Raw genomic sequence first — 26,515 nt, 5'->3', positions numbered from 1 at the left:
GGAAGTATCTAGGCCTCCTTTTAAAAATGTATGTAGCCAAGTGGTCCTTCTTTCCCCATGAAATTTTGCATTATGAACTACGTACCATTCTTGAACTGGCACATATCTTCTCAGGCATCTGCAAACCAACCCCGATGACTTTCGGTACTGTTGGAAACCAACCTGAGCGCTCACGAAGGGTCTGGATTACCCCCGAACGCYTCCACTCCGCGATGCCCAGGAGCCCTCGCAGGGCGGAGGCTGCTATTGTTCCAGCTTCCTGGTTGCAGGACRAGGCGTAATCCTGCAATCCTTACTACCATCACAAACACGGAGCGTGGTGGTTGCACTCTTCGCTTCCGAGAGGCCTCAATGAGCTACCAACAAAACGTGCAGCGAAAAGCAAGTGCAGAAGGAAGGGCCTTCATCAACGTCGCCGGCTGACAACACGCAGCAGCGCAGAATTCCTGGTGTCCTCACACACGCTTGGAAGAGAAAGATGGTTATCAAGGGCACCAGAAACGGGAAATTTTAATTCTCACACTCTGCCAGTGTAAAGAAGACCACAGTGAGATTTAGAGACAGAATAGGCATTACAGCACACTCACAGTCCTTACCTATGACATGAAACTCAACCTATCTCATTCCATTCAAATTTCGGAATTATCCTACCATACATTGAAAGGAAGCCAGTTATCTTTGGAGGTCTTAAAGTGAAATGGGGGGAGGATAAGAGAGATTCACCTCTGAGCAGTCACACAGCCAGGCTACTCAGGTGTAACATCAGAAACCCACCCTCACTGAAACCTTGAAAGCCATCTCCTCCACACCACCTAGCTGGGCTCCTCACCAGCTGCTAAGTAGGAATGTTAATTCCACCAGGACCTAAGGAACATTCCTCTAGCAAGTCACACGAAAGTTACATGAAAACCAATATACTCTACTGAAGAGTTTTGTTTGCAACAGGTCAGTATTTTAAAAATAAAAATCAATTTAACAAGAGAAAAAAATCTGATCAGCTAGAAAAAATAGGATGCACTAGTGATTTCCAGTTTGTGGATGTTTCTTTGCCTTGAGGTTCCAAACACAGACCCTTAGCCTTGCTTTTTGGCACACTCCTGCATCAAAAATACCAGTGCAAGCTACCTTTATATGAGCAGCCTTTATACTAGTCTCCAGGTAACCCTGAGTGCCAAGGAATTTATAGCTTAGCTCTGTAGACAATGGAAAACTCCACTAATGATTTATGAGGCCATCATCCAGGGAAAATTCATCTTTGGCACCTGCACCAACGCCCACAAGCTCCTGGCGAGCTATCCATAACGATGCACGTATGGCATTGTATATGTGACCCCAGGTGTGCCAGTAAAACCTGGCCTGCATGCCTCTAAGTTACCACCATGAGAGGTATTTTACAAATTAGTTTCTAAACACAAGCATTAAAGTATTTAACTCTGAAAAGCTTTTTGTCTGGCTCTACTGTTAACCTAAAAGTCTACAAGATATACTATAGAATGCAAAAAAAAACCCTCAACTCGTATAGCCTGTCTGCAGATTCAATAAAAATAACACACACTGTAAGCTATTTAACTTTCTATAGACAACTGGGCCCATACAGACTATAATTCAGCATGCAACTTAAAACATCCCTAATATCATATTCATAGGGTTTACTGATAACGCTTTGCTGCAGAGGGATTTTCTAGGCACAACTTTAGAATGGCTACATTAAAAGGAATAAAGACATAAATGAGCTATGTCCTTCTAGAAGGGTGTTAATGTTATACTACTGATCATATTTCTCTATACAACCAAATATGAATAATATATACATATATTTATTATGAAAAGCATAAAATACATAAATACTTTGATATTTGAACCTTGCAAATTCAAAAATCTCCTCCTTCCAGCTTGAAGGTTTGGAATGTTAAAACAGATCTTGGCAACAGTGAAGCAGTGGAAAGAAACAGTATTGGCATTCAGATGAATCAGTCGAAGGCACACAATACATAAAATTCTCTACAGTTTGCTATTTGGTTTCAAAATTTGCTATACGAGTGATATATATTTAAGCTTATTTGTAGATTAAATATTTAAATTCTTAGGAAGTCAATGTGTTTCTAAATACCCTTTTCTTAAGTGCACCAGCCTTGTTAAACATCAAAGGTACAATGAAAAATATAAACAATCTAAAAAATAGCTGAAGTTCTATGCACAGTTTTTTATAAGTTTCACATTCTTATATGCCTAAGAGGTAAGTGAATGGATGAATGCAACTTTTCAATGTTTGCTCTTCAAAAATCTTCATTTTTTGAAAGAGCAAGGCATCAAATAATCCAAGCGGCCATTAGATAGAGTTGCTTCAAGAATGTCTTGGACAAAAGTAAAAATGATGTATAAAATTTCTGCCTCTTAGGGGGAAAAGATTTATCTCTAAGCAACTACATCTCCATGAAATAGGGTTCCTGGGGTGGAAGAGCTCTCAAACAGTGGGGAGGGCACTTCGTGCAGGGTATATGCAACAGGGGGCACAAAGCTGCAGTATGATGCTGTTTGTTGCCATAAAAAGTTGCAGGCAATTCTGCAGGCTCTATGTCCTGAAACAGCCTCTCCTCCTTCCTGTCTTCCCCACCACCTTGCTGCCCATGGCCACAATCAGACGAGAGGTTTCCAGGATTGTGGTGGGCTGCAGTGCCCCAGTGCAGGAGGATTTCACTGCGTCTCTGCAGCCACCACGGGACGTGCCGGCTGCTTCCTTGCCGCATTCTTTCCCACTTGTTGTTTGCAGGAGGTGTATTCCTGCCTGCAGCCATCCCCTGCTTCCTTTCAGCGATTTCCTATGGGACAGCAGCCCTTAGCCAAGGCAATACTTCCACTCAGAGTTCCTGCAAGCCCTTATAAAGCCAGAAATCCCAGTGAAGAGGAAGACAGCCTGTTTGGCACCATGCTGGTTACACGTTCAGAGCTTAAGCTAGCTTTGTTTTGAGTCATGGTAACTACTAGCACCATCTTCATACTGGGAAGTACTCTGTGGTATACACCAGCTAACTGGTTTTCCAAATGGCAACCAATCCCCCTGGAAGATACGAAACACAATATAACATAAACGGTTACATTTAGCCTGTAACCAAAGCATTGTGTTGCAATATAGCTCAGTAGGAAATATATATTTTTATGGAATATATTTTGCATAAATACCATTTGTCTTGGTAAAGATGGAGAATTAACCAAGATACAAAAATGAGACAAGCTGCATTCTCCTTAATCCTTTTACATCTCTATTCATCCCTTCCATGTGAAAGATTATAACGCAAGATGAAAGCCATGAAGGACATGCTAGCAACTCAAATCCAGCTCTGCTTTATTCTTCCTAAACCCCTAGCAATGGGTGAGCAACTACGACACGTTTTAGACTCTGGTGCTACCCCTGCACAAGATTTGCTAGTCCTGAGACATGCAGCTGGCAGAAATTCTAGAGGATTTTTATTACTATTTCCCCCCAATGAAAATCTTTAAGTTGTGGAAAAAAAGAAAAAAAAGAAGAGATAGAATGGGGAAAGATATATGAGTGTCTTGGTCCTCTTTGTACAGCCAAGTCAGATCTGGATCTTGGCCTTGCAGCAGCAACTTCCGAGTAGCTCCAGCGGATTTAAAAGCCCCATGAAATCAATTGCTGAGCTAGGGGGAATGGACAACACTGGGCGAGCTAGGCCCGTATATGGCTGTTCTTAATATGGCACTTTGTACTTTGCTACTAGAGACACATAAATATTTTATTTTTGGATTACAAGGGTTGCAAACAAGGTATGCCAACTAATGTCAAACAGAATAGCTTTACAAATTCCAGGAAAGTTACGTGCAACATTTAGACAACACATACCCAACAACAGGCTTATTCGTAGTTACCGTAATAAGAGACGAGACATATACTCAAAATAAATGACCCCACTGGAAAATTCAAGGCACATTACTATAATTAAGCTAGGACATTTTCTGCAAAGTTGTGTTATATCGGCCTTTTTAGAGATATAAGCCCCTTTTTAGAGGGGCTTATATCTGCTCACAAATTTTCATAACAAGCTGTTATATACTTTATTTTCCCAACATTTTAAAAACATTTCAGGTTTTACAAGACTGATTAAGTTTTAATTACTTTTATAACAGTTCTGCCAAAGCTTGGCAGAACTTCATTAACTAAAATGACAAAACACCAAACTTAAATACGTGCAACTTTTTGAGCAATCAGAACGAATACTATCTGAACCTGTGCTTACTTATCTCTATACATAAGGCATATTATTTTCCCTTCAGATATATGACTATACAAGCCTTTTGATTTATGCTTCATTCCCAATGAAGCATTCATATGCTTCATTCCCAATCCATGTATAAATGTAGAATTTGACTTATGCTGAAAGTTTTCCATTGACTAACTCATATCACTACGTCATGAAAGTGACTGCTTGCACTGTGCTGCCTGTGCAAGCAGTCACTTTCAATGTAAGTGAAATTCCTACAGCTACCTTCAGCTCACCTCATGGTAACTCATCACTCACATTCACCTGGATTCAGCACATTGGCTTGCTTCATTTTCCCTACGGAAAAGGATTCTCATACACTATTGCATCCTATATATAAAAATAATACAGGCTCTATACAATTTGCAGCTGCAACAACTTCACGGGGAATTTGAGTTACAAAACTATCATTTATTCATTTTCTTGCTAAAACAATAGTGTTGTTCTGTGATCTCTCTGTCATTGGCAAGCTTTTAAAATCAAACACTAGCAATAAATCGCCTCAGGTTAAAAAAAATAATTCAGCAACCAAGACAAAGCAAAAGCAAAAGTAAAACTCAGCAATCTCCACATCACAAACCCTCTGCAACTTTATCTAGCTCTAGCCAACACCCACTTCCACAAAGAGCCAGAAGAAAAGAGTAGGCCTTGTAGTACGTCCTGGACGCTAGCAAATCTGGGCAGTAAAACAGCAGGAACTGGCAAATCCTAAAGATACAGAGTCTTAAAAGATGCCTGCCAGATGCTTCTCTCTCCCACTCCAAAGAGATTTCAATTCAATGGCTTCCAGCGGCCAGATCTCTGGCAAAAAGGTGGCATTTTTGCAGGCGTTTAACTGCAGTCACATTCTAAAACCGCCCCAAATTCCCACTGCTAACTCACCCCCATCCCAGGGCGAGCTGAGCCCGGTACCTGCTATGCTCCTAAAAACATTTCTGCAGAGCTTTCAAACTTAACGGTTACTAGGTGATCTCTCAGAGGACAGAGAGAGAAACAGAGCAAAAGAGAGCAAACAAAACAAAAAAAGTGAAAGCAAATGTATACCAAAAAAGTGCATGTGAAGCTGGGTTTTTTCAGAGTGGAGCTTCAAACACTCACCACTCAAAATTCAAACCAGATTTTCAAAGGAACTAAAAACCCACTGACTGCTATTGTGACACTTCTGATCAGATATTCAACCAGAGATTTGAACACTGATCAGTTATTTAGTTGCTTAAAAGCTCTACAGAAAAAAAAAAAAAAAGTCTTGCAACAAGATTGCATTTATTTACACACAATAAATTTCAGCAAATCTCATGATCTGGATGTTGCAAGGTCCTGTTATTTAACAGAATACAACCAGATCTCTCCATGTCCTTTTTTTTTTTTGTTCCTTTTCTGTGATATGTCACTTTTCACACAGCTGTGAGGGGATGAATTGTGGCAGTGAAGTTCATGGTAAGGATGGGATTTAGAGCAGAGGAATTCCTGTGCACTGAAGGTCATGCGTCAGAAATACCCTTTTCTGTGCAGCGGCCTTTAAAAAGACAACACCTCACTTCCTGGTCTGGGCTGAATGTGTCGCGAATTTTCAAAATAACACCGCTGTGTTTTTTGCAGCTCAGCCTGCGATGGCTAAAGCAACAGCAAAATAAATAAATAAATAGTGCAACAAAAACAACAACACCATCGTCTCRCAGCACTCGGCCGCGCTGCTTGTGGTTTACTACTTTGCAGCGAGCTGTGAGGGTGGAGGGATTGCTTTATTCGCAGGAGCAAGGGGGGAAGAAATATTTTCCCAATATGATCTGTTCCTATTTATTTTCACACAGGYGCTGTGTGGAAGGAATATAAAGTACTTTTTTAGCTCTGTTTTAACATTTCGTTTATTTGCAAGCCATTTTGTTTTGTGCTCTAGCACGAAGAGCGCAAAACAAAACGAGTTCAGACAGAAAACGGAGCAATGGCTGCATTTTCTCCACCCCTTGCCAAAAAACACTACAAAGAATGGAAAAAGCAACACGTCTCGCTTTAAGCCCCAGAACTGGTTAATCAAAGCAGACAACGATCAAACACACCAGCGAGGGAAAAAAAAATAGTCTTCTATCGATATAGTGCTCACAACCACCACCTCTTGACAGCCCCAAATGGAAAACAGGAACTGCCAACCCTCCAGTAACCCCCCAAAGACACACGAGGCCAAGATGCAAGAAACTTCCTAGTAGGCAATTCCTGGATAAGCAGACGAACAAGGACATTTCCTCCTCCATCTACAGGCTTGGCTTTATTCTGCTGCACGGCCATCCGAGGATGAGATGTCTAATGGGATCGTAGCTATCCGAATTGTCTATATAATTTCCTGGTTGAAACACTAAGCCCTGTGTGTCAGAGATGCAGGAGTGGTGAGTGCCAAATAGAAATGCACTGTATGAATCATAGAGTATGCAGTAATTTAGGTACAACCCAATAACCTTGCAATACATCCCGCGAGCAAATTGCTGCAGCCAGCTTACAGGATCGCACTACAGGCAGATCAATGTATTAAAACCACAGAAGACGATAATGTGGCCTGTTATGACAAGCTTACCATAAGCATCATAAAGAGAATATCAAGGCTCATTTATCAAGGACATGCATTTCTCTGCAGTAATATTGCAGCATTTCAGATGCTATTTATTATTTTAAAGTTGCAGGTAAATACTTATTTTTTTTCCCTCCTCTCCCACCCTGTTTTTTCTGTTCAGGGACAGGACAGCCCAACAGCTTCGATTTACACTTCTCCACAGAAAGCAAAGGTAAGGGGAAGAGGGAGGGCTAAGCTTCACCCTCTTCATATAGGAGAAGTGCTCTTTGCAGTCAGGTGTCCATATAATCACACTGGTTTCAAAAGCCTTCCAAAGAGTCAACCGCCCACGCTAAGCCCTGTGGTCCCTGTTGCCTGATGTCCTCCTGCAGGAGATAGTCTCCCATGTCAGACTTCGCCTTGAGGCCTCCAGCTCTTTCAGAGAGAGCTTTTCATAATGCCTACAGTGAACCAAGTCAAACTAAAGCCCACTTCAGTATTTACTAACAGCCTTCCTGGGCTCAAAAGAGGAATAAGAGTTGTGAGGAGTGTCCTCTCCACCATCCTTTACCCTAGGGATACTAAGGAAAGAGAGGATGGAGGTGCCTTTTGTGTTCCTTGACACTGGAGGAAACAATGGGAACATTCAGCCCTGGAGTTCTGAATCAGCACAAGGTATTTTTAAAGCTCTATAGGAGYTTCTGGGCTCCCTTTTTGAAGCAGTCTGCAAGCCAAAAATATCACAGGATTACTTATTCATTGTATTAGTAAACAAACTGCAAACAGCTCTCTCCCAGCTCTTGATCACTGCAGCCCTGGCTCTAAGAGATGAAGTCAGATCTTCCATTTCAAGCTTGATTGCTAATATTGAACTAATTTAAAGGGTATCTGTAAGGTGAAGACTATGATTTTGTCTAGTTCTGTACTCAGAGCAGGCACTGTCTGAAGCACATTTATTTTCACGCTAAGAATTCGGCATTTCAAAGGACAGTCTACAAATGGTTTGTAGGAAGTTATCAATATTTGTCAGGAAGTCCTTTACCAAACACTCAGAATCAAAATACGAAATGCAAARGTTATGCCCCAAGGCGAAAGCAGGCTGAAAATGAAAATACAAAATACCAGATCGGCTGCCCTGTACACCAGCATGGCTTTCAAAACTAAGCTCACCCTTTCCCCCAAACACTGAGTTTTCTGCACATTGTTCTGTCATATCATCCACTCAAGATCAGTGTATACTAGGACATACATGGTACTTCTCAGGYTTATCCTTGGCTTTGCTGGCTTGACAGCAGACTCCCTCCCACCCTAAAGGAATGGCCCCCTTTCTGGCACACCACATCTGGCTTACTTTCCTTGTGGCCTTCCAGAAGGTGTCACCACATATTTATTTAAAAAAAAAAGAAAAAAGAAAAAAGCTGGCCTAAAAATAATCCACCTCCTCTGCAAATGAGCAGCTTGCAGGATCTGTATTCCTGATAAGATCTGGGTACTGCTGGTCCATGGAGCATGCCATGGGCATTCTCTTTCTGAGAAGCACGAGGAAGGCTCTGAGGCCTGATGATTACACGTTCATGGTCAGCTTGACTTCCTCAGCAGGAATGAGGAAACAGAGGTAGAAGAACCTGTTGGATGAAACTCTGAGCACAGAAGCCTGAGGCAGGAGGTTTTGCAGAAGTAAACACTGCACAGATTTAATATTGCATCCAGAAAAAAAAAAAAAAAAAGGGCAGGTGGGAGAGAGAAAGAAGGGAGGGCCATGCCTTGTTTCTGTCATGCCAAGAAGAACCACAGTACCACTTCAGATGAAGTGCTTTATGTCTATGTGCTGCTGCTGCACATAGCAGATGCAAATTCCCTCCCTCATCATCATATCATATTATTCCCTCCCTCATCATCATATCACAGTTTAGCAGTAAATTCTGAAAGGCCTGAGCCAGTCTGAGTATGCACACTTCTCAGTTGGTGCTGGCAGTGCATTGATTTCCTCAGGTAACTTCTAGGAGCTGCTCTGAGGAAATGCGCCGTTTTCCCCTTCAGCAAAACTAATGGCAAAACCTCATTACACCCACCCTTAGTTCAAAGAATACCAACAGTGGCTGAACTCTGAATATTGGTAACAAATTAACCTTGTAGGGACAGTAAACCATGTAATAGAATCATAGAATCATAGAATCACAGAATCACAGAATGCTTCAGGTTGGAAGGGACCTCAGAGGTCATCTAGTCCAACCCCCCTGCTCACACAGGGTCACCTAGAGCACGTGGCACAGGGCTGTGTCCAAGTGGGTTTTAAAGATCCCCAAAGAAGGAGACTCCACAACCTCTCTGGGCAGCCTGTGCCAGGGCTCTGTCACCCTCACTGTCCCTAAGTTCCTGTGGAACTTTTGGTGCCTCAGCTTGTGGCCGTTTCCTCTAGTCCTGTCGCTGGCCACCACTGAAAAGAGGCCGCCCCCCTCCTCCTCACTGCCTCCCTTGAGGTATTTATACACGCTGATCAGGTCCCCCCTCAGCCTCCTCTTCTCSAGGCTGAACAGGCCCAGCTCCCTCAGCCTTTGCTCATAGGGCAGATGTTCCAGGCCCCTGAGCATCCTCGTATATAATAGAAACAGAAGGAGAAGAGGAACATAAACACTCTTTGCAAGCTCTGAACCTCACTGTGGGCCACCTGGGACACCCATAGGCTACAACTAGCTCCACTGAAGCCAGCAAAGCTAAACGGAAAGGACTTTGCATCTGTCTGAGAGCGAAGCACTGCAGAACTACAGGCTCCAYTGCCCAAAGGCCCTGCCTGCATATTCAATACAATGATCAAGGTGATAGGCACTTGGAAATGTACTGATGAAAAATACTACTCAAATCTGGCATTGTTTTAGAACGGGCTAGAGAAAAGCCAGCAGACACCCTCCTAAACCAGACAGTAAAACGAAAGATTTTTTCCTTCAGCCAAGAAGCATCTGCTATTTTGCTTGACCCTCCAATGTCTCATTTTTATATGAGAGTTCTTATTAGCGCAAAAGACAAAAATCTAAAGTATGAAAGAGACAGAGTCCCTGTAGACTAGCTTTTATCTTTACTCAAGTGCTGTTTACGCCTGCGTACAGCCTGCACTGATGCTGTGCACTGCAGTCATGTCAGTAGAAAAAGCTGACTGCAATAAGTTGCTTTTACTTCACAGAGTAGATCTAATCTTAGGACCTGATCCTGCCAGGAATTGAGAGCCATAACCGTACTGGAAATCACGCAAGCTCAGCATTTCACTGGAGACGCTCAGCACCTCGCAGGTTCAAACCCATACTTTTTAAAAGTCACTTCCTATTTGTCCTTTGTTTACCCTGGCTTATCCTGAACAGCAAGGCTTTCCGACGTAGAGATAACTTTGGAAATGATTACTCTTAAATTCTTTGATGATTTCAAAAGGCAGGAAAGAATCTCTCCCCTTTCCGAGGGCCACCCAGCCGAAGCAAAGAACATTACTTTTCTCGGGCATGCTACTAAGGGCCAGTAATAACTCAATTGAATCGCCCTGGTCTAAAATACCTGACAGAATTTGCTTTTGTCCTCCTTGAATAATGTAATTTCCTTCTCTATCTGCTTTCACTCAATTATCATTCAGACAGCCCTAAAGGGAGACTGTCCAACATGTCTCCTTCCAGTCAATATCAGCTCCTTCTAGGACATGTATTTACAGCTTTAAAGTATTTTATCCATTAAGACACCGCAGGTACAAGCACACACATTCGTATCAAGCCACTGGGAAACACAGTGTAACAAAGTAGGTCTTCAAATTAAGCTTTATGGTGATTAAATGTGTTAACTGTAATTAAAACTGCTACCAACCTCATTTTCCTGGGGAAAAAAAAAAAGCCGGCATAAAGAAAGGCATCTACTTTTCTATAATCAAGAAAGGAAATAAAATCAAGAATGAGTTTAACACACATATCAAATAAACAAAAATAAATTATTTAATTCCCTCTCATCTTCATGTGCTGAGGGTCCCACYCTAATATTCTGAGCCAAACTCAATTTTTTTTCTTTTTATTTCTATTTTTCAATCAGGCTACTACATGCCTTGTTTTCCTTGGCTATATCCTCTTTCCCTGTGTTCACAGTGTCCCTCACAGGAGTTTTGATAAATGCAGCCTGTCATAATGATCTTTAAATTGTGCAAGGAGCAGAATCATGGTACTTCTTGAAGGAGGAGACTTCAACAGCAACCAATGAAAGAGTGACAGCAACTGCCATTAGGTGAGTAGGGAGCAAGAGTAAAGTAGTATGGGAAAAGCAGCCCTAGGAAGAAGGGTTGAAAGAAACCCTTCTTTCTTYGAAAGAAATTTATTCTTACTAAATTTCATGAGCTACATATATTTGAAATCAACCACAATCAAACAAGACTATGACCCAAGAATGCCGGTTTCTCACTCAGGACTCCTGTCAAGTGCATTGCACTTGTTAAATTTTGGATGGTCATACMTAAATGCCCAAGCCTAGAATTCAAAGGTAATTCTCGTGAACAGATGAAAATTCCAAGTAAATGATGCCTTAAGTTTGGCATTTTGTACTCCAACATCTTGAGCTTCCCATTCCACCACAAAACTGATGTTCTACTCACTGACTACATTTAGTATGATGGACATTAATGATCACCTTTTTCACATGTTTTTCATAGTGCATGCATAATGCTTTTTGCCTTTATTATTATACAGTACTATAAATTAAAAATACATGAGATTATATATGTATATATACACACATGATATTAAAAGACCCAAGAGAGTGCCACTTTTTCACATCAAAACGACAGTATATTGTGACTTACCTTCTCTAAATTTGAGGTGCAAATACAATCAAAATTCAATAATTTCCAAAACTATGGGTGATTTAGCTGATACCTGTTTGTACTTTGCACAGAATCTCCCTTCCTCAACTAAAACAAAACCTGACTTGCTACAATCTGCACCAATTTACCCAGCTCACAATCTATCCCGAAGTGTGACAYATTAACCCCAAGACACGTTAGCATATCCGGCAGACTGACTCTGTGGCTTTTTCCAAACCAGGGACAGCCTTGTGTAAACCACAGGCTAATAGTCTGCCAGGCAAGCAACACCACTATAATCTCGCTGTATCTGTTTTATAAACACGCTCAGGTGTTGGGCTCTCGGGCTCTGCTGCATTGCACAGCTGCTCCACAGCACACACCAGCTGCACCCACTCCCTCTTCACACAGCTCTAGCTGTATCATCCTAGCCCTTTTGTAAAAATCTATCACATCTACTGCTAGTAACTAAGATAGGGCCCTAAAAACGGAAAATCAAATGTTTCGGGATTTATTTTGTTTTGTTTTKTTTTTCTCCAAATGAGTGACCCAAAGAGAAGTCCACTTTCAGTCATGTGCACAAGCAATCAAATAGCAAATCCTGCAGCTTTACATTTTGTCTGCTGCCATCTTATTAACTTCAGTTACGGGAACACCAATGATATACCAAATTATGACTTGGGATTCTTCAGCTCTTTTTGCAGCCTACGAATTTTCATATGCAGATAGGCTCAATACCAGAGATGTCCAAACTGCATGCATGCAGGATTCTTCTACACGGTATTTTTTTTGATGATAATAGTAAGYCTAGGCCCTAACTACCTACTGTACGAAGACCTGCTGAAAGGCAKGTCCTATAGCTCTGTATATTCATAGTGACAGCTCCAGATTCAAGGTGGCAGCAAGACGATGACTTTCTGTGTGTTTATCACAGTGCAAGGAAAACATCCCCACAAAGAAGAGGCTGGAGAACCAAAACATCAAACACAATGGCCTGCTAAAGCCATGCTACAGGGAGGAAATGGAAACCTTTTGGTAAGAATCCTTACTTCAGGAAAGCAAAGTAAGATGAGTGAGGACAGCTAAGGAAAACGCTGCAAGGCAGAAACAAAGATATTTAACTGGTGCCAGTCGGAAGCCTCAGCTCACGAGTCTCAGTTCTGCTCTTACCTTGCTCCCTGATCTTATGAAGAACATTGGTTAATTCATCCTATTTTTCAGGCCCAGTTTCCTGTCTGTAAAAATGAGGTTATTGGTAGCCCTACAGCAAAGCTCTGAGATGAAAAACATGATGCTGGTGCTGCACTTTTGTGTGGCATGGAGGAAAGTCACGTTCTCCATCCATTACACTTTGTCTGGAGAATGCCATGAAGATGACTACACTGAAAATTTTCCAGATTGGACATTTTGCTAATTAATTTAATTACTATGTGAGACAGATAAGAGCTATATACCAATATCAGTGTGAATAGCGAAGACAAAGGCCTCTTCTGGAACCATAATAYAAGCAGCTGGAATATTTATTTTGTAAGCAGATTTATACTCAGATCACAAAAAGCTGTCTACCCCATCATTTCCCATTACTGATATCCTTGTTTTTTTGAAGACATTATGTGAATGGAAATAAAGGCACAAATTAAAGAGAACAGAGGAGATAACATGTTAGATGCAGGACAACCATGTACGTAAAACTTGTCTGACCAGTTCACAGCAAGCAAAATTATGATGAAGTTGTTGCATGTTATCTCATTGCTCATTAGAATTTCTGGCTATAAATTAATTAGGTTCAGGAACTGTGTGGCTGCAAATGAACTCAGCAGCCTCACCTGCTACCATTAGYACTAAAGGAAACCAAACAACACTGATGGCAGGCAGCTCTACCTTGTGACCTGCTGTGATGTTATGAAATATTTTTTATTTTAAATAAAGCCTGTTAAAAATCCAATCTTCCTATTTTGTCTTATTTGGCCTATGACAAAGCAGCTTCACTTTGCCGACTGAACCTTATCAAAAGTGTCCATCTTATTTACATGTTCCTTGGTTGAGCACGCAAGTTAAGTCTCAGCTTTTTTCGCTACTGAGTTGTGTAAGAATAACCTTCCCTTAACTAGTCACACAACTACTCATCATCAAATATATTTTTAAAGTTGCAGTAACACCCCAGTTATTCCTGTTGCATGTTTCTGGTCTGTTGCTACACATTTATTATGGCCTTAGCTTTTGCTCTTTGATCTTGATACACAGGTACAAAACTTCCAAAGATCTTTACAGTTTATGATCTTATTATTCAAAAGTGAGATAATACATTATCTGCTTTCACTGCATAAGATCACTGAGGAACAAACTACGAGTTTTTTGGTTTTGCACCATCTGCACTACTTAACGCACAGTCAGCGCTATAAAGTACCAATTTCTCCATTCAAAATGATCACCCCCTCACAACGTATGCATCTCGTGCTTTAAGAAGGTTTCAGCACTCCTGAGATCCCACTAGTATCAAGTACATTTTCAAAGGTGCATAAAAAGTCTCTGAGACTTCACTTTATTTGCATCATAAAGTTGATTAACCGTGCACAAAGTTCAAACACACACAGGTTCCRCAGGCTGCAGGGAAGCAAAATCAGAATTTATTTGCTAATCTGCAAACAGGGTCAGGACCGATTCACTTGGCTACTGTACGAGCTCAGAGTTGCAGCAGTTCCATAAAACACTCAGGCTGTCACTGGTGTTTCTGCTCATTGCCACCCTTACCCTAGCCCTATGCAGAAGAAGCCCCTATAGCACAGCAGGGAAGTGCAGTAGGGGAAAGAGGCTTTGTCAGAGCTGCACCTGGTTCTCAGACTTAGCCCTGTCATTAATCCCAGTTCGAGGCTTTTTTTACCATAGTCTTCCAGGACCAGCAAAATGGCATTCTCTTCCTTCAACTCTGATTTTAAAAATTGTCTTTGATCTAAACTTTGGACTGTGCTGCAGATCTTGAAAGCTTTATGGCAGGGCAGTAACACCGATATGGAAAAACTGTGCTTGGCTGTGCTTGGCACACACCTTTTAAATAGAATATAATTGTTGGAACATGTTAAAGCCTGTCGTTTTGAAGTCAAGAGTACATTCAAACAAGGCAAGAGTTCAGTTTAATTGTACTCTGTTCAAATATACAATAACATACTGCTGTTTAATTAATGAGGTAACAGTCCAAGAAAATAATGTTAACTCTTTTTTCTTTCTTTTTTCTTTTAAGAACTCTATAAATAATACTTTTTCTAAAAAAAAATACAGGTATCTGCCTGAAGGAAAATCTCATGGAAGGGAGACTGCTCTTTCTGAACAGCGCATGGGCAGACTCACAAACTCACAAAGTAAAATCATTGTAAATACCACCCTGAAAAAATCCCTGGTGAAAAGCTTCAATTTTATAATGACTTCCACATATTTCAAAAATTTTCAAGAGGCCTCAATCCTGAGGAACAGTTAACGCAATATATTAAACATGTAAGGAATTCAGTTGATGGTGATGTAAGCATTCATTTCTCTAATGCACCTTTTAGCAAAGTAGAATCACTGTGTATGCAACCAAATAATAACTGAGTACTCCCAAAGTATTTGGTACCATGGAACACCACTCAGGGAAACTTCCATTAAAATCAACACAGAAGAGCATTCATTTGGTGCACAAGGCCCTTGGTGCCCCTGTCACTGGTGCAAGGCAGGCATCACAGAATGAAATTTCTGGTGTGTTTGCATTAGGCATCCTGGCTTTTTGCTTATTCATACAGGTTCTTACCAACACAGCCCCTACCTTTGTAAATGGGAAGTGTTCTTTTGCACTGTGCTGAGCTAGGACAAGCAGAGGTCAAGTGCACTGATCTATTTTCTTCTATAYCACACAACTGTTGCAAAGTGAGTGCCTTTCACAGAGGGGTTATGAGGACCCCACTGTCCTAATAAATGATACACACAAGAAGATAATAAGATAACCTCTATTGTGGCATCTCACAGCAGATGTACAAAACTGCCAAAAGGCATGACTGTGACCTGGGAGGAAAAGAGCACAAAAACACATCSTCCAAGTTCGAGCAGGTCACGGTGTCTGGGCTGCTAATGCAGCAGGTAATTGTTTAAAAACAATTTAGCTGAATTTGTATTTTAAATCCTTTTACATGGCCTCATAAAAAATGAAAAAGCTGAGCCATCTCCTAAATGTGACCACTAAGCCAATACTCCTTTTAAAGAAACAAATTTTTACAGTATATACCTAAAAATAAATTATAGCCCATCACTCATCAGGAAGAACTGCAAGAGAAGGTCCTGTTGTCTCTGTTGCTTGTTGCTGATGCAACAACTAGCATTTGCTACACGATAATCCTGAGAGGTTAATAAACACAGAAATTTGGAAGCCATGGGGCTATATTATAAAAATGATCCCTCAAAACTTACCAACTCCTCAAGAAGAAGGAACACATCAATCTAAGTGTCACAGTATCTCTAGCAGAATTTCCTCTCCATTTGGGATTTTGAGTTAGGGACAACTTGCAAAGCTGAAGTGAACAAAGCTGCTGCTCAGCTACCTCYACAACTTATCCTATTTGACAATAATTTGTTACTGTTTCTTTTTGTTTCTTCAAAATACCTCTTCCTGACTTGCGCATTAACTGTAATTTTTCAAAGACAGAAACCATAATTTTACTTTATATAAATGAAAAAGACAAAATATATTGGATATTTTTGGATTGCCATTCCCTGGGTGAAAATCCCAATAACTAGCATCAATTAAAATTTTACAATATTATTTTCATTGTTTGGGACCGTCCAGTTTTCAGGGACAGATCATCACGTCCATTCAAMACCCCACTGACTCTGCTAAAGTCAGAGACTTTTGTTGAAGCTTCCTGCATTGCATTTTTTTTCCTTCAACTATTTCTGCAGCGTAACTAACTGGAGATTCGGAACATCCCTTTTTCTGACTGAAGATAGCTGCTCAGATACCCCCTGGTCTGTGTGTTGGCTCCCTGCTGCTTGCTGCGAAGCTCAGGGGAGACACACTCTGGATGAGAGCTGCTGGGCAATGCTCACGGAGCTGCTGGTACTGGAGATGCTCAGATGGGAGGAATGGGCATGATGGAAGAACAGCAACAAGGATAAACACAGGAGGTAACAAAGAGAAGAAAATAAAAGGAGAAGAAAATAAAAGGAGAAGAAAATAAAAGGAGAAGTTAAGACAGACAGGACTTTCGGAGAAGGCAATAGCATTGAACTAAAGAGAAGAGAAAAAGGCCACTTGGATTACCAGTTCAAGAGATGCCAAGGCAAATGTAGATAAATAAGGAAGGGAAGGGCAAGGGCATGGAGGGAAAAAAAAAGATTCCTCAATAAATCCAGTTAGAGCCATGTGAGAAGGGGAACAAAGTGGACAAAGCTATTTCTGTACAGCCTGAGTGACCTCTCGCCTTTCTTTTTTTCCAACACATTCTGAAACTCATTTGTTTTTAGAAACCGTGGATCAATCACACCTTGAAATCAGGGGAAGTTGGCAGATGCTGCAAAGACTTTTATGTAATGATTAAATTTGGCCTCAGCAGGAGAATTACACTTGCAATAGCTCTCTGTAAAGATCTGTGGCAGGACATTGCATTCAGGTAGCTGGCTCGTGCCACCACCACCAAGCCCTGGGCAATCCTGCAATGGTCMCTCAATCATTTCTTGACTGTCCTGAAGCCACAGCAGATCCAGAAAGATGGAGAAAAGCCATCACGGAGACAGAATAGACAATAAAGAGTAAAATAAAAGAAATAAAGGGAGGGCAAAGCACTCTCATCTTGCTGTCAAACAAAGCAGTGCAATTCTAGCCAACACACTCCTCAGCACCTTTKCAGAGCACACATCAATCTTCCCATCATATTTCTATTACCACTGCCCCAGTTCCACTGCCACCACTTTACTATTTATCCAAAGACACTTACAAATATTAACATTTGGAAAAAAAAGAGAGATTTTTGAATTACCATTAAAACAGCCAATGTTCTAAACAATGACAAATACCATCATGCATAAGAACTCTATTCCCCCATGATGAGAGACAGGATGGTAACCTATTTATACTATAAAGTACTGAAAAGTACTAAGATTGAAACATTCTTTCAGCATTAATTTGCCTACTATGAATTTAAGGTACTTCAGTAGGAGCTTCCTGGTCAAATATATGGGCATGAAAGTAAGTGCTAACATCTAGCCATTACTTATGCCTTTYTGTTGCTCCTGCATGTGCTGAAACTGCCCAGCAGGACACCAGAAAYGATCAAAATGATTCTGTTGTCTGTAACAATTAAATCAGCTCAACTTAGCTGATACAAGGCAGAATTGGCTGCCAGCAAGCCCCTGACTGAATCAAAATTTGCCTTCTTTAATTCTAAAACCAACAGTCTTCCTTTATTTCTTCAGTGATTTAAGTCCTACTTAAATCTATACTCTCAGAATTATTGAGCATCCCTTTGACACTGCTTCCAATAAAACAAGTGTTAAAATTCCTGTTAGATTTAATGGAAACATGCCAATATCAGTAGTTTTTTTAGCTGTGCAGTTCTGGAAAAAAAAAAAAAAAAAGTGAGATTTGGGTTTCTGGCACTCCTTTCAAATCACAGCAGTGATATTTTAAGATTTCAGCTATAAGAGCAACTTAAGTTAGACGACGCACTGAAATCAACTGTACTAGCAATTCAAGCCACTCATTCTGACTAATGATCGGATTAGATRCAATTCTGTAGATGGTTTTAAATATTTGYTTTTCACTTTACTAAAATATAGTACAAAGTACACAACATTACASAAGTCATTTCAGAAGTCATTCAATCTTTAGAATTATTTATTAATTCTATAGTTGCAGTTTCACATTAATATTGCTGAATATACTTTTAACACCTTCTAGTGACAGTTTGCCAAATAGGGAAGCAGCTGCTTAGAGATATCTGGTTAAAAGATTTCATCAGCCTTCCTTAATGGCTCCTCTGCCCCCAAACTATATGATATACATATATAGAGGGAAACCCTATGGCACCTACAGTTTGCATGTCTCAAAAGAGCAAGACAAATAACCCCATTCTTAAGATCTTACCCAGTCCCACTCCTTGCAAGAGACAAAAGGGTTTGTTTGTGCTCCCCCAAAGCTGGCAATTTTCCAAACTATCTTTGGTTCTGACCTTACTCCTTATCCAGACATTTCCAGCCCTACCTTTCCATGTGGATAGAGGAAAAATCTCTTCTCAATACTTTCTGACCACAAATTTCCCACTACATACATACCTTGTCCTTTCCAAAACCTCTCTTACCATGAACGGGAAAGAACASATGTCTTTTTCTCTCTTAAGTCTAATAATTGGGGTGAGGAAAAGAGGATTAAGAAAATACTGGATAAGGAAGTACTGAATTCAGCCAGCCAATTCCAAGCAGAAAGGCTCTCACCTCTGACTCTTATGAACTGTATTCACACTCCCCCTTCAAATTTTGAAACATAATAGTTTATTTAAATAGGCATTTATTTAGGGAGTGGAAATATCACACTTAGAGGCCAAACCCTACGATTCCAACTTAAAATTCTCATTTCAGCAGTATTTAGAGAATTCTGGATGGGGAGGGCAGAGGCATAGTTTGATGGCCGAGGAGAGCAGAAACTCTGCTTGCACATGCAAGACTTGCAGTCAAATAATAAATCAGAAAGAGCAAAATGAAAGTAAAGGATATTGTTAAGCATTATTTATTGTCAGCTTTCCCTTGGAACACAGGCCCCAGCTCAGGAAAGAATTTAAACACATGCCTACACGAAACGCAGTGAACCCAGCGGGCCCGGGGAGATCAGGGAAGCGCTGCACAGTGTCTGTGCAAGAGCCTGAGCTGCAGCAAGGATACGGGCTGGCCAAGAATTGGCTGTAGGAGAACACACAGGAATTCTTTTCAGCAGATTCGGACATTTCTTAAAGTCCAGCTTAGAAATAATACCTAGGAATTGGACTCTGCCTCTAGTAAACGTATTGGACAAAGCCTTCTAAAGAGTTCGGGGGAATTGTGTTTGCTGCATGGGACTTAGTATCAGTATTAATATTGACAACAGCGAGCGGGAATTCTAATCAGTGGAGGGATCAAACCCTGACCTACCTGTGTTCAGTGCCCAGAGAAACACTCCTCCTATCACAAACTTGTAATTCCTCGAGCAGATTTATTCATGTCTGACGGAGGCTTTGAAAGCTACACACTGAGGGAAGCGAAAGGCAAAAATAGGAAGGCAAAAAAAAACAGGTCAGTGGGCAACATAAGGTCACCAACTAGTCCCTTTGCCTATGCCAGCGCATCCCTCTCTCCCGCTTGTGTCATTGCTGCCAAAACAGCAGCTGGAGTGTGTGGGGCAGCAGCAACTACTCATGATCCTCCTCCAGGTTTTCCTCCAGGCTTCAGCTCTTCCTTGGCCCTTTCCCCCTCCCCACAGCAGAGCAGCTACTGGAGGTGCTGCTTCCCAGGCCGGGACGCCTCCCAGATTGCAGGGATCCTTTCCAGCAGGGAGGAGGAGGCGGCTGCGGCTGCTCGGAGATGCTGAGGAGAGATGGTGGGAGCGCCGCGTGCGGTGGTGCCACATCCCTGGCGCGGTGGGAAAGGAGGAGGCGCCCCAGGGAGAAGGCAGGGAGGCTCCCTGCCCATACAAASCCCTCTCCAAAACCACCTGGGGTCTCTTCACAGCCTCCCATGCTCACAATTACTCCAAGTCCCTGGGCAGCCCTGCGGATCTCTCAACTCTCTCATGCTCCCCCCCTGCAAACCTGAGAGATGTTGCTCAGCGATGGCCTTGTAATGCAGAAATCTGTCAAAAAGGACAGCGATTTCCTTTTGGTTTCTGTAAATACTCTTCTGATAACAATGCTTTTCAGCAGCTCGCCAACCGCAGCACAGAGCAGAGACAAAGGTTTCCCAAGCAAAAATCTGAGGCCTTTCAACACCCGCAGAGCAGGTAAGTTCAGCGGGTAGATGAAGACGGGAATGTAAACACGTGCCAGCCGCACTCTGCTCGGGCACCAGCAGCTCGAGCAGCAGCAGCTGGGACACGCAGAGGTTAACGCGCCGAGTGACCGAACCGATCASAATTACGCTCCGTGCCCACCCACCAGAGCAGCTCACCTGCTGCCCGAGGGGAGCTGTCRTTTCAGCTCACCAGAAAAGGCAAAAGATTATTAAAGGAAAACAAACAGGAGACCTCAGATAAGCACTTAAAGAGCCTTTCCACTTAATTCAGATCAGAGGAGCTGAAGGACACAGATCTTAAATAAATGGACAGCTCACCAGGCGAGGGCTCAGAAGAGTTTGCCATGCGCCTGCTCTTGCCTTTGGGCAAATCATTGCGCCCACTTCTCAGTTCCTCAGAAGGAAAAGGCAGTGCCAAAGTGTCTCCAGATTTTCTCCTGTATGACATATTGCTGTTATTTCTAAACCTTTCTATGCCTTTTCCTATGTCAAACATCTGTCTTACGAGAGGTCGGCACCATGAAATTCAGACCTTCACCCCCTAAGTGCCTAACTTTACGCTGAATTTAACAAATTAAAGACCCAACACAGTCTCTCTCATATAAAAATTTCAATGGCACATTGTAAGCATGATGCAAAAACATGTAACTCAATCAAAGAGGGTATGTTTTCCACATTCTCCTTTCCACCACTAGTCATCGACCTCTTTCAGAGATACTACATTAATTCTTAATTAACTTGTTGTATGCAATGATGGCACATTTGCATGACTAACTTCACGCTGATAAAAATGGAAATAGGAAAGAACGTTTTTGAAAGAACAGTCTTTCAAATCTGTATCTTAAGAATCAACACTGAAAAAGAAAAGAAAAATGAGAGATATTTAGGACTAGCAAAGAAAAGCTTACTAAAACTTATATTTTAATTCTTTTCTAAACAGCATTAAGGATTTTAACCTTAATAAAAAATAATTGTTTCACAAACCTAAAGACCATTTTAAAATATTTTCAGTGGAAATAGAGGCTTTTCTTGCTAAATGTTGTGATGCTCTGACTGACCTGGTGAGTTCTGCCACTCAGTCTGCAAAAGGATTTCCTAGGCCGACTCAGTAGGTCTTTTTGCCAGGCCTARTGGCTAAGACCCTTAGACGGAGCCTTTGGCACAGGTCCAGTGACCCTGACTGCATTTCTTGTCATGGTTGGGAAGTGGACGTGAACACAGAGCCCATCCAAACGCTACCAACCATCCAAACACATAAACGTAGATCATTCTAATTCAGAGAGTAGAGCCACGAGGCCAAACCTGAAATGAAATTTCCTTCCTGAGTTTAATTCTACTGGTTAAAATGTATCTCTTTTACTAACACACCTGCAACATTTACGTATGTTATTTGCAAGAAAACTAGAGAAAGACGCACGTACTTCGTTACTACATGAATCATCTAACTGAAAAAAAAATAGCTAACGCTTTCATGTTAAATTATCAGGTTTCTTTTCAATCATAATTGTCAGGTTGGTTATTGCTCTGCCTTTCATTTTTCAGAACATAAGCTCACCAACATCCTCTTGAATGTTCTTTGCACCATTTCTGTGTAACATTTTATTTAGGTATAGAGAGGCCTGTAACGTCACCAATGCAAAGCTCTATTTAAAACTGCAGTGCAGTCATTACTAAGAAAACTGACACTTTAGCTGTGCTGTGTCTGGGTTGATTCACCACTGGAAAAGCAGCCATCTTTTTAACTGTCACTATAGCATTTCAGAAATATTTTCATATTGATTTTTTTGGTAATTGTATATATTTTCTCTGAAAGGTTCCACCTAATAAAATCCGAACCACTGTGTTAGGCCCCAGCTTTAAAATATCTCTCTATGTTTGGGGAGTGTATATATCATAAGGTTGAAAAATCATTTTTATAACTGCTGAATACTCTGTAGGTAATAAGAATCAGGGTTTGGCATATTTATCTTATTCTTGCAAATACAATAGACGCTATCATGATTTCAAGCTTAGTACTTGTTTATCATTAGTGTTTCCACTGTAACCATGGCATCAGTATATAGCACAGGCTTGACATGAGAAAAATAGCCAGTATTTTCCTAAAAAACTCAACTCCTAGAAAAATACAAGGATTAGCAGAATAATGGTAATAATAATAATAATAAAAATAAAGAAGGTGAGCTAGCAAAAAGGATAAATAGCTTCTTTTAGGGTAAAAAAAAAAACCCACATTACTTCTTTGTTAGTACTTTCTACATTTTGGACTTCTGACAACTATCTAGAAATATATTACAGGATAAGTAATATAACCTTGAGCTTAGTACAGATATTGTAAAGTAAATATTGAAAATTTCTCCACCAAAATACTTACAGTATTATAATGGGCTGGATGCATAAAAGCTATTAATATATTGACTAGAGCTGCTCTCAACATATGAGCATTTTGTCAAATCTARTTAACTAATGACAGTTCATTACTGGAAGAAGTGTTGCATCATTCTGAAGGTAAAAAGGGGCAACAATTCAATTACATTGTGTATGAACACAACGTGTATGAAAAAAAAAAAAAGAAAGAAAAGTTCAGAACTCCTTAAAGGGAAACCTTGAGAACATCATAAAAATATTTTATAGTCTCCAAAAGTATTTCTTAGGTTGCATTTATTTGATATCTGAGGCAGTGAGGAAGAATGGGCTCCTGCGATTGCTCCTTTTAATTTGCTTGTTATAAAGCTGGGAAAGAGCACTAAAAAAATACCTGCCTTAAATGCCAAGGGCAAAATGAAGGAATTAGTCCTCTTATTAAACAGAAGAAACTGCCAGCAGATCTTAGTCTAATGTTGGTTTAGGCCACGTGCATCTCACTTGAAGGTGAAACCCTTGCACTACTGGACTTCATAAAYGCTTTCTTTTCTCTAGGTTTTAATATAGATTCCAGACACTGACAAAGCAATCAATAAAGGTATTTCTCTCGCTATAGGGTCTATTGAGATGTCATGGCCACTTCATTTATATTAATCCAGTGAAATCAGATGAAGAAACTGTGTGATACTCCAAGAGGCAGTGCTCTGAGGGTTTCTATTAGCAATCCAGTAAAGACACTCAGTATGACAATTATTGTAACACATTCAGTAAACAGGAATATTTGGAAAGGCTAAAAGAGAATCCTATAAATATCTGGCCCCACAAATTCTAACTGCACTATAGGGAGGGTGGAGTACACAGTACTTCATATACACAAACACAAGCCAAAACACAAAGACTTAGGACATGAAAATGAGATAAATGATGCCTCAGAAGCCATATTATATTGGGTGGACCAATCTTTATGATGCAGTGCCACAGCCTCAACTCTCCCACATCAACAGATAACAACTCTAGCTACGCCCTCGTCTCCTCCCACCCCTCACTGGCCGGACTGCCATGGATCCTGATGCAATAAAACACAGCCTTTACCTAATTCAGTTATTTAGATCCCTCCGGGTCACGTTTATACTGGGACCCGACCTGTTAAACTCCACTATATAGGTAAGCAGGATGCCTGAATCTTTCATTCCACCTTAATYATCAGAGCCACAACATTCCCTAGCACAACTGCTCACCAAAATTCACACTTGGCACCTGTAACCTGCACGGTCCTTCCAGATTTGGCCACAAATTCGGAACATGCAGTATAAACAAAAAAGGCACATGAATCTATTATTCCTTCACTAAGCATCTATGAAGACATCCTTGACCCACTGATTCCAGAAGGCCCAAAACTTGATTATGATTCAATCCAGGTAAAAGACATCTGCAGTACTGCTGCATTTGGCTTTTCCTGATTTTGCTACTTTTTCTGCCTATCACCCAATTTTATTATGCTAACTTGCTAATGTGTGGCTTTTATGGAGTATCAGAACAATCAAGACCCCCAGCTATCATAATGTAACATATGTAGGAGAACTTACATATTTTTTATAGTTGTCAAGATAAAAGTTTTAAAGTAAAAGTTACTTAGCTCTTAATCATTCTGACAAATATTTATACCTCTGCATTAAGTAAAGAAGACCCAAAGAATGCAAGAAACTCAAATCTGTTAACTCTTGCTGCTTTTATTTTGGTCCTGGGTTCTTCATCTATTTGCCAGAGAAATACTGCCCTGCCCTGACTAGGATCCTTGACCTTAATAAATAAATGCATAAAAAGATGAGCGTGCACATTTCAGATGGCTGGTCAAGCAGGGCACGTTCAAAACCAGAAGACAGCTCCTATTGTTTTATCTTATTTCAAGAATATATCATTATAACTAACTGTAGAATGGTGAAATGTCCATGTTTCCTGTTCCTTTTTTTTTTTTTTTTTTTTGGATGTTAAATCATAGTACCAGAGGATGTCAGACCAAGGATTTTACCAGCCTTTCTGCACTCCCACTGAGGCATGCTAGCATCTGTATCTTTATGATGCAGCAGAAGCAGTGAAACGTACTGTATAGAAAAGCAATAGCATTTGCCTGGTTGGGGCCAAAATCCACCAGGATCCTTTCATTAATTTCAAGTGTAAGTTGACACACTGCGCTAGGTCCACGTATAAAGGTCTAGATGATCTGGTGGGAAGGAGGAGCATCCCTACGGATGCAGCAGGCTTCCAGGTGGTATGAAGACTCCAAAGTGTCTCACAGCAGAGGTCAGATCTGTATTTTTAAGGCTCATCGTGCCAGGCTACAACATGAGCAAGGGTGTTCATGCTGAAATGAAGAACTCGCGGTCTAGGTGCTGGATCGGGGTTTTGGAGCAATGCTCTGTATTTGGATGCATTTGACTGGAGCTCTTCAAGAACACTAAGATAACTAGACTTGCATTTAGGAAATATGATTTCAGAAGTTGAAGCAGTAATCATACATTTATTACCTAGGCTCGGTGTGTTTCTCTTTCTTCACTTGTCTGTAAATCACATGCATTAGATATGCAGTAACCATGACTATCTCAGTGTAACAAAGCACAAAAATAACAGAAAGCCTTCAGAGCCATTACATGCCCTTGGCAACCCAGCTCTGCGATACAGATGTTGCATCCAAAACAATGCCACAGAAAACCATCTGCACATACAGGTACAGGCAGCGCAGGCACTTACCCAGTCCTCGAAGTGGCGGCTCCCATTCTGCAGCAAGTCCTCAAACTGTATAGTGCAGTTAGCTACAAAATCATCATACCCGATGGGGGCATCGTGGAAAACAGCCATCTCAATCTTCCTGCCGTTGCAAACGTCGGTGACAAATTCATCATTCCAGGCGGGACTGTTGGTCTTTTGCTTGGTCGAGGTCTGCCCGATGCGTGAGTCGTCCACGTTGAGGGCTATGTAGGGGTCCAGCAAAAAGGTCTGYGGCTTGGGACCCACCGCATGCCTCAGCGACCACGCCGTGGGCTTCAGGTTCACCGCCTCGCAGATCTTGATCTTCAGCAAGCCATTGAAAACCACCATGGCTGGAGGGCTGCACTTTTCCCGGGATTAAACACCCGCACCACGGACAGGGAGGGAGGCAGATCTCACCAATAAATAGGAGGGCAGGTCTGGGCGCGGGGGAGCAGGACACGGTGCGGGTCTCTCTCTTCGCCTTGCTGCCGCCGTTACCTTTGCTTATTTAGCCTTTGCTCTTGCGACACCCAGTGAATACATTTATTTTCTCGCCCGTATTCCTAACGGAAAACAAGGGAGGGGGGCCGCAGGGCAGGGGGAGGCGCCCGCGCTCGCAGAAACCCCGCGGCCGCGCTCAAAACGCGCGCGTAGCGACCCGGCGGCGCCAGCGGGAGCCTCCTGCCTTCCCCCGCACCATAATCCGCGAGGAGCCCCGCGGAGGGAGCGCGAGAGCCGCGCGCGCGGTCGCGAGCACCGGCAGCGCTG

General features: G+C 41.5%; 1 protein-coding gene across 2 annotated transcripts in view; it reads right to left on the bottom strand.

Annotated features, from left to right (window-relative positions):
- PRKCE (protein kinase C epsilon) overlaps nt 1-26,177 on the bottom strand; it is a 265,165-nt gene extending 238,988 nt beyond the window's left edge. The window contains exon 1 of one of the 2 annotated variants that reach the window (XM_026046230.1): nt 25,748-26,177. In XM_026046230.1, the coding sequence (XP_025902015.1) occupies nt 25,748-26,095 (348 nt within the window). In that variant the 5' untranslated portion in view covers nt 26,096-26,177. The remainder of the gene's footprint in view (nt 1-25,747) is intronic. The other variant, XM_026046229.1, reaches the window with a different exon arrangement.
- Nucleotides 26,178-26,515: the final 338 nt, after the last annotated feature.

This window comes from Nothoprocta perdicaria, unplaced genomic scaffold (genome assembly GCF_003342845.1).
Source record: "Nothoprocta perdicaria isolate Ctin4 unplaced genomic scaffold, notPer1 scaffold_43, whole genome shotgun sequence".
NCBI classification, from domain to species: domain Eukaryota; kingdom Metazoa; phylum Chordata; class Aves; order Tinamiformes; family Tinamidae; genus Nothoprocta; species Nothoprocta perdicaria.
This window is presented reverse-complemented; position numbering and strand designations above follow the sequence as displayed.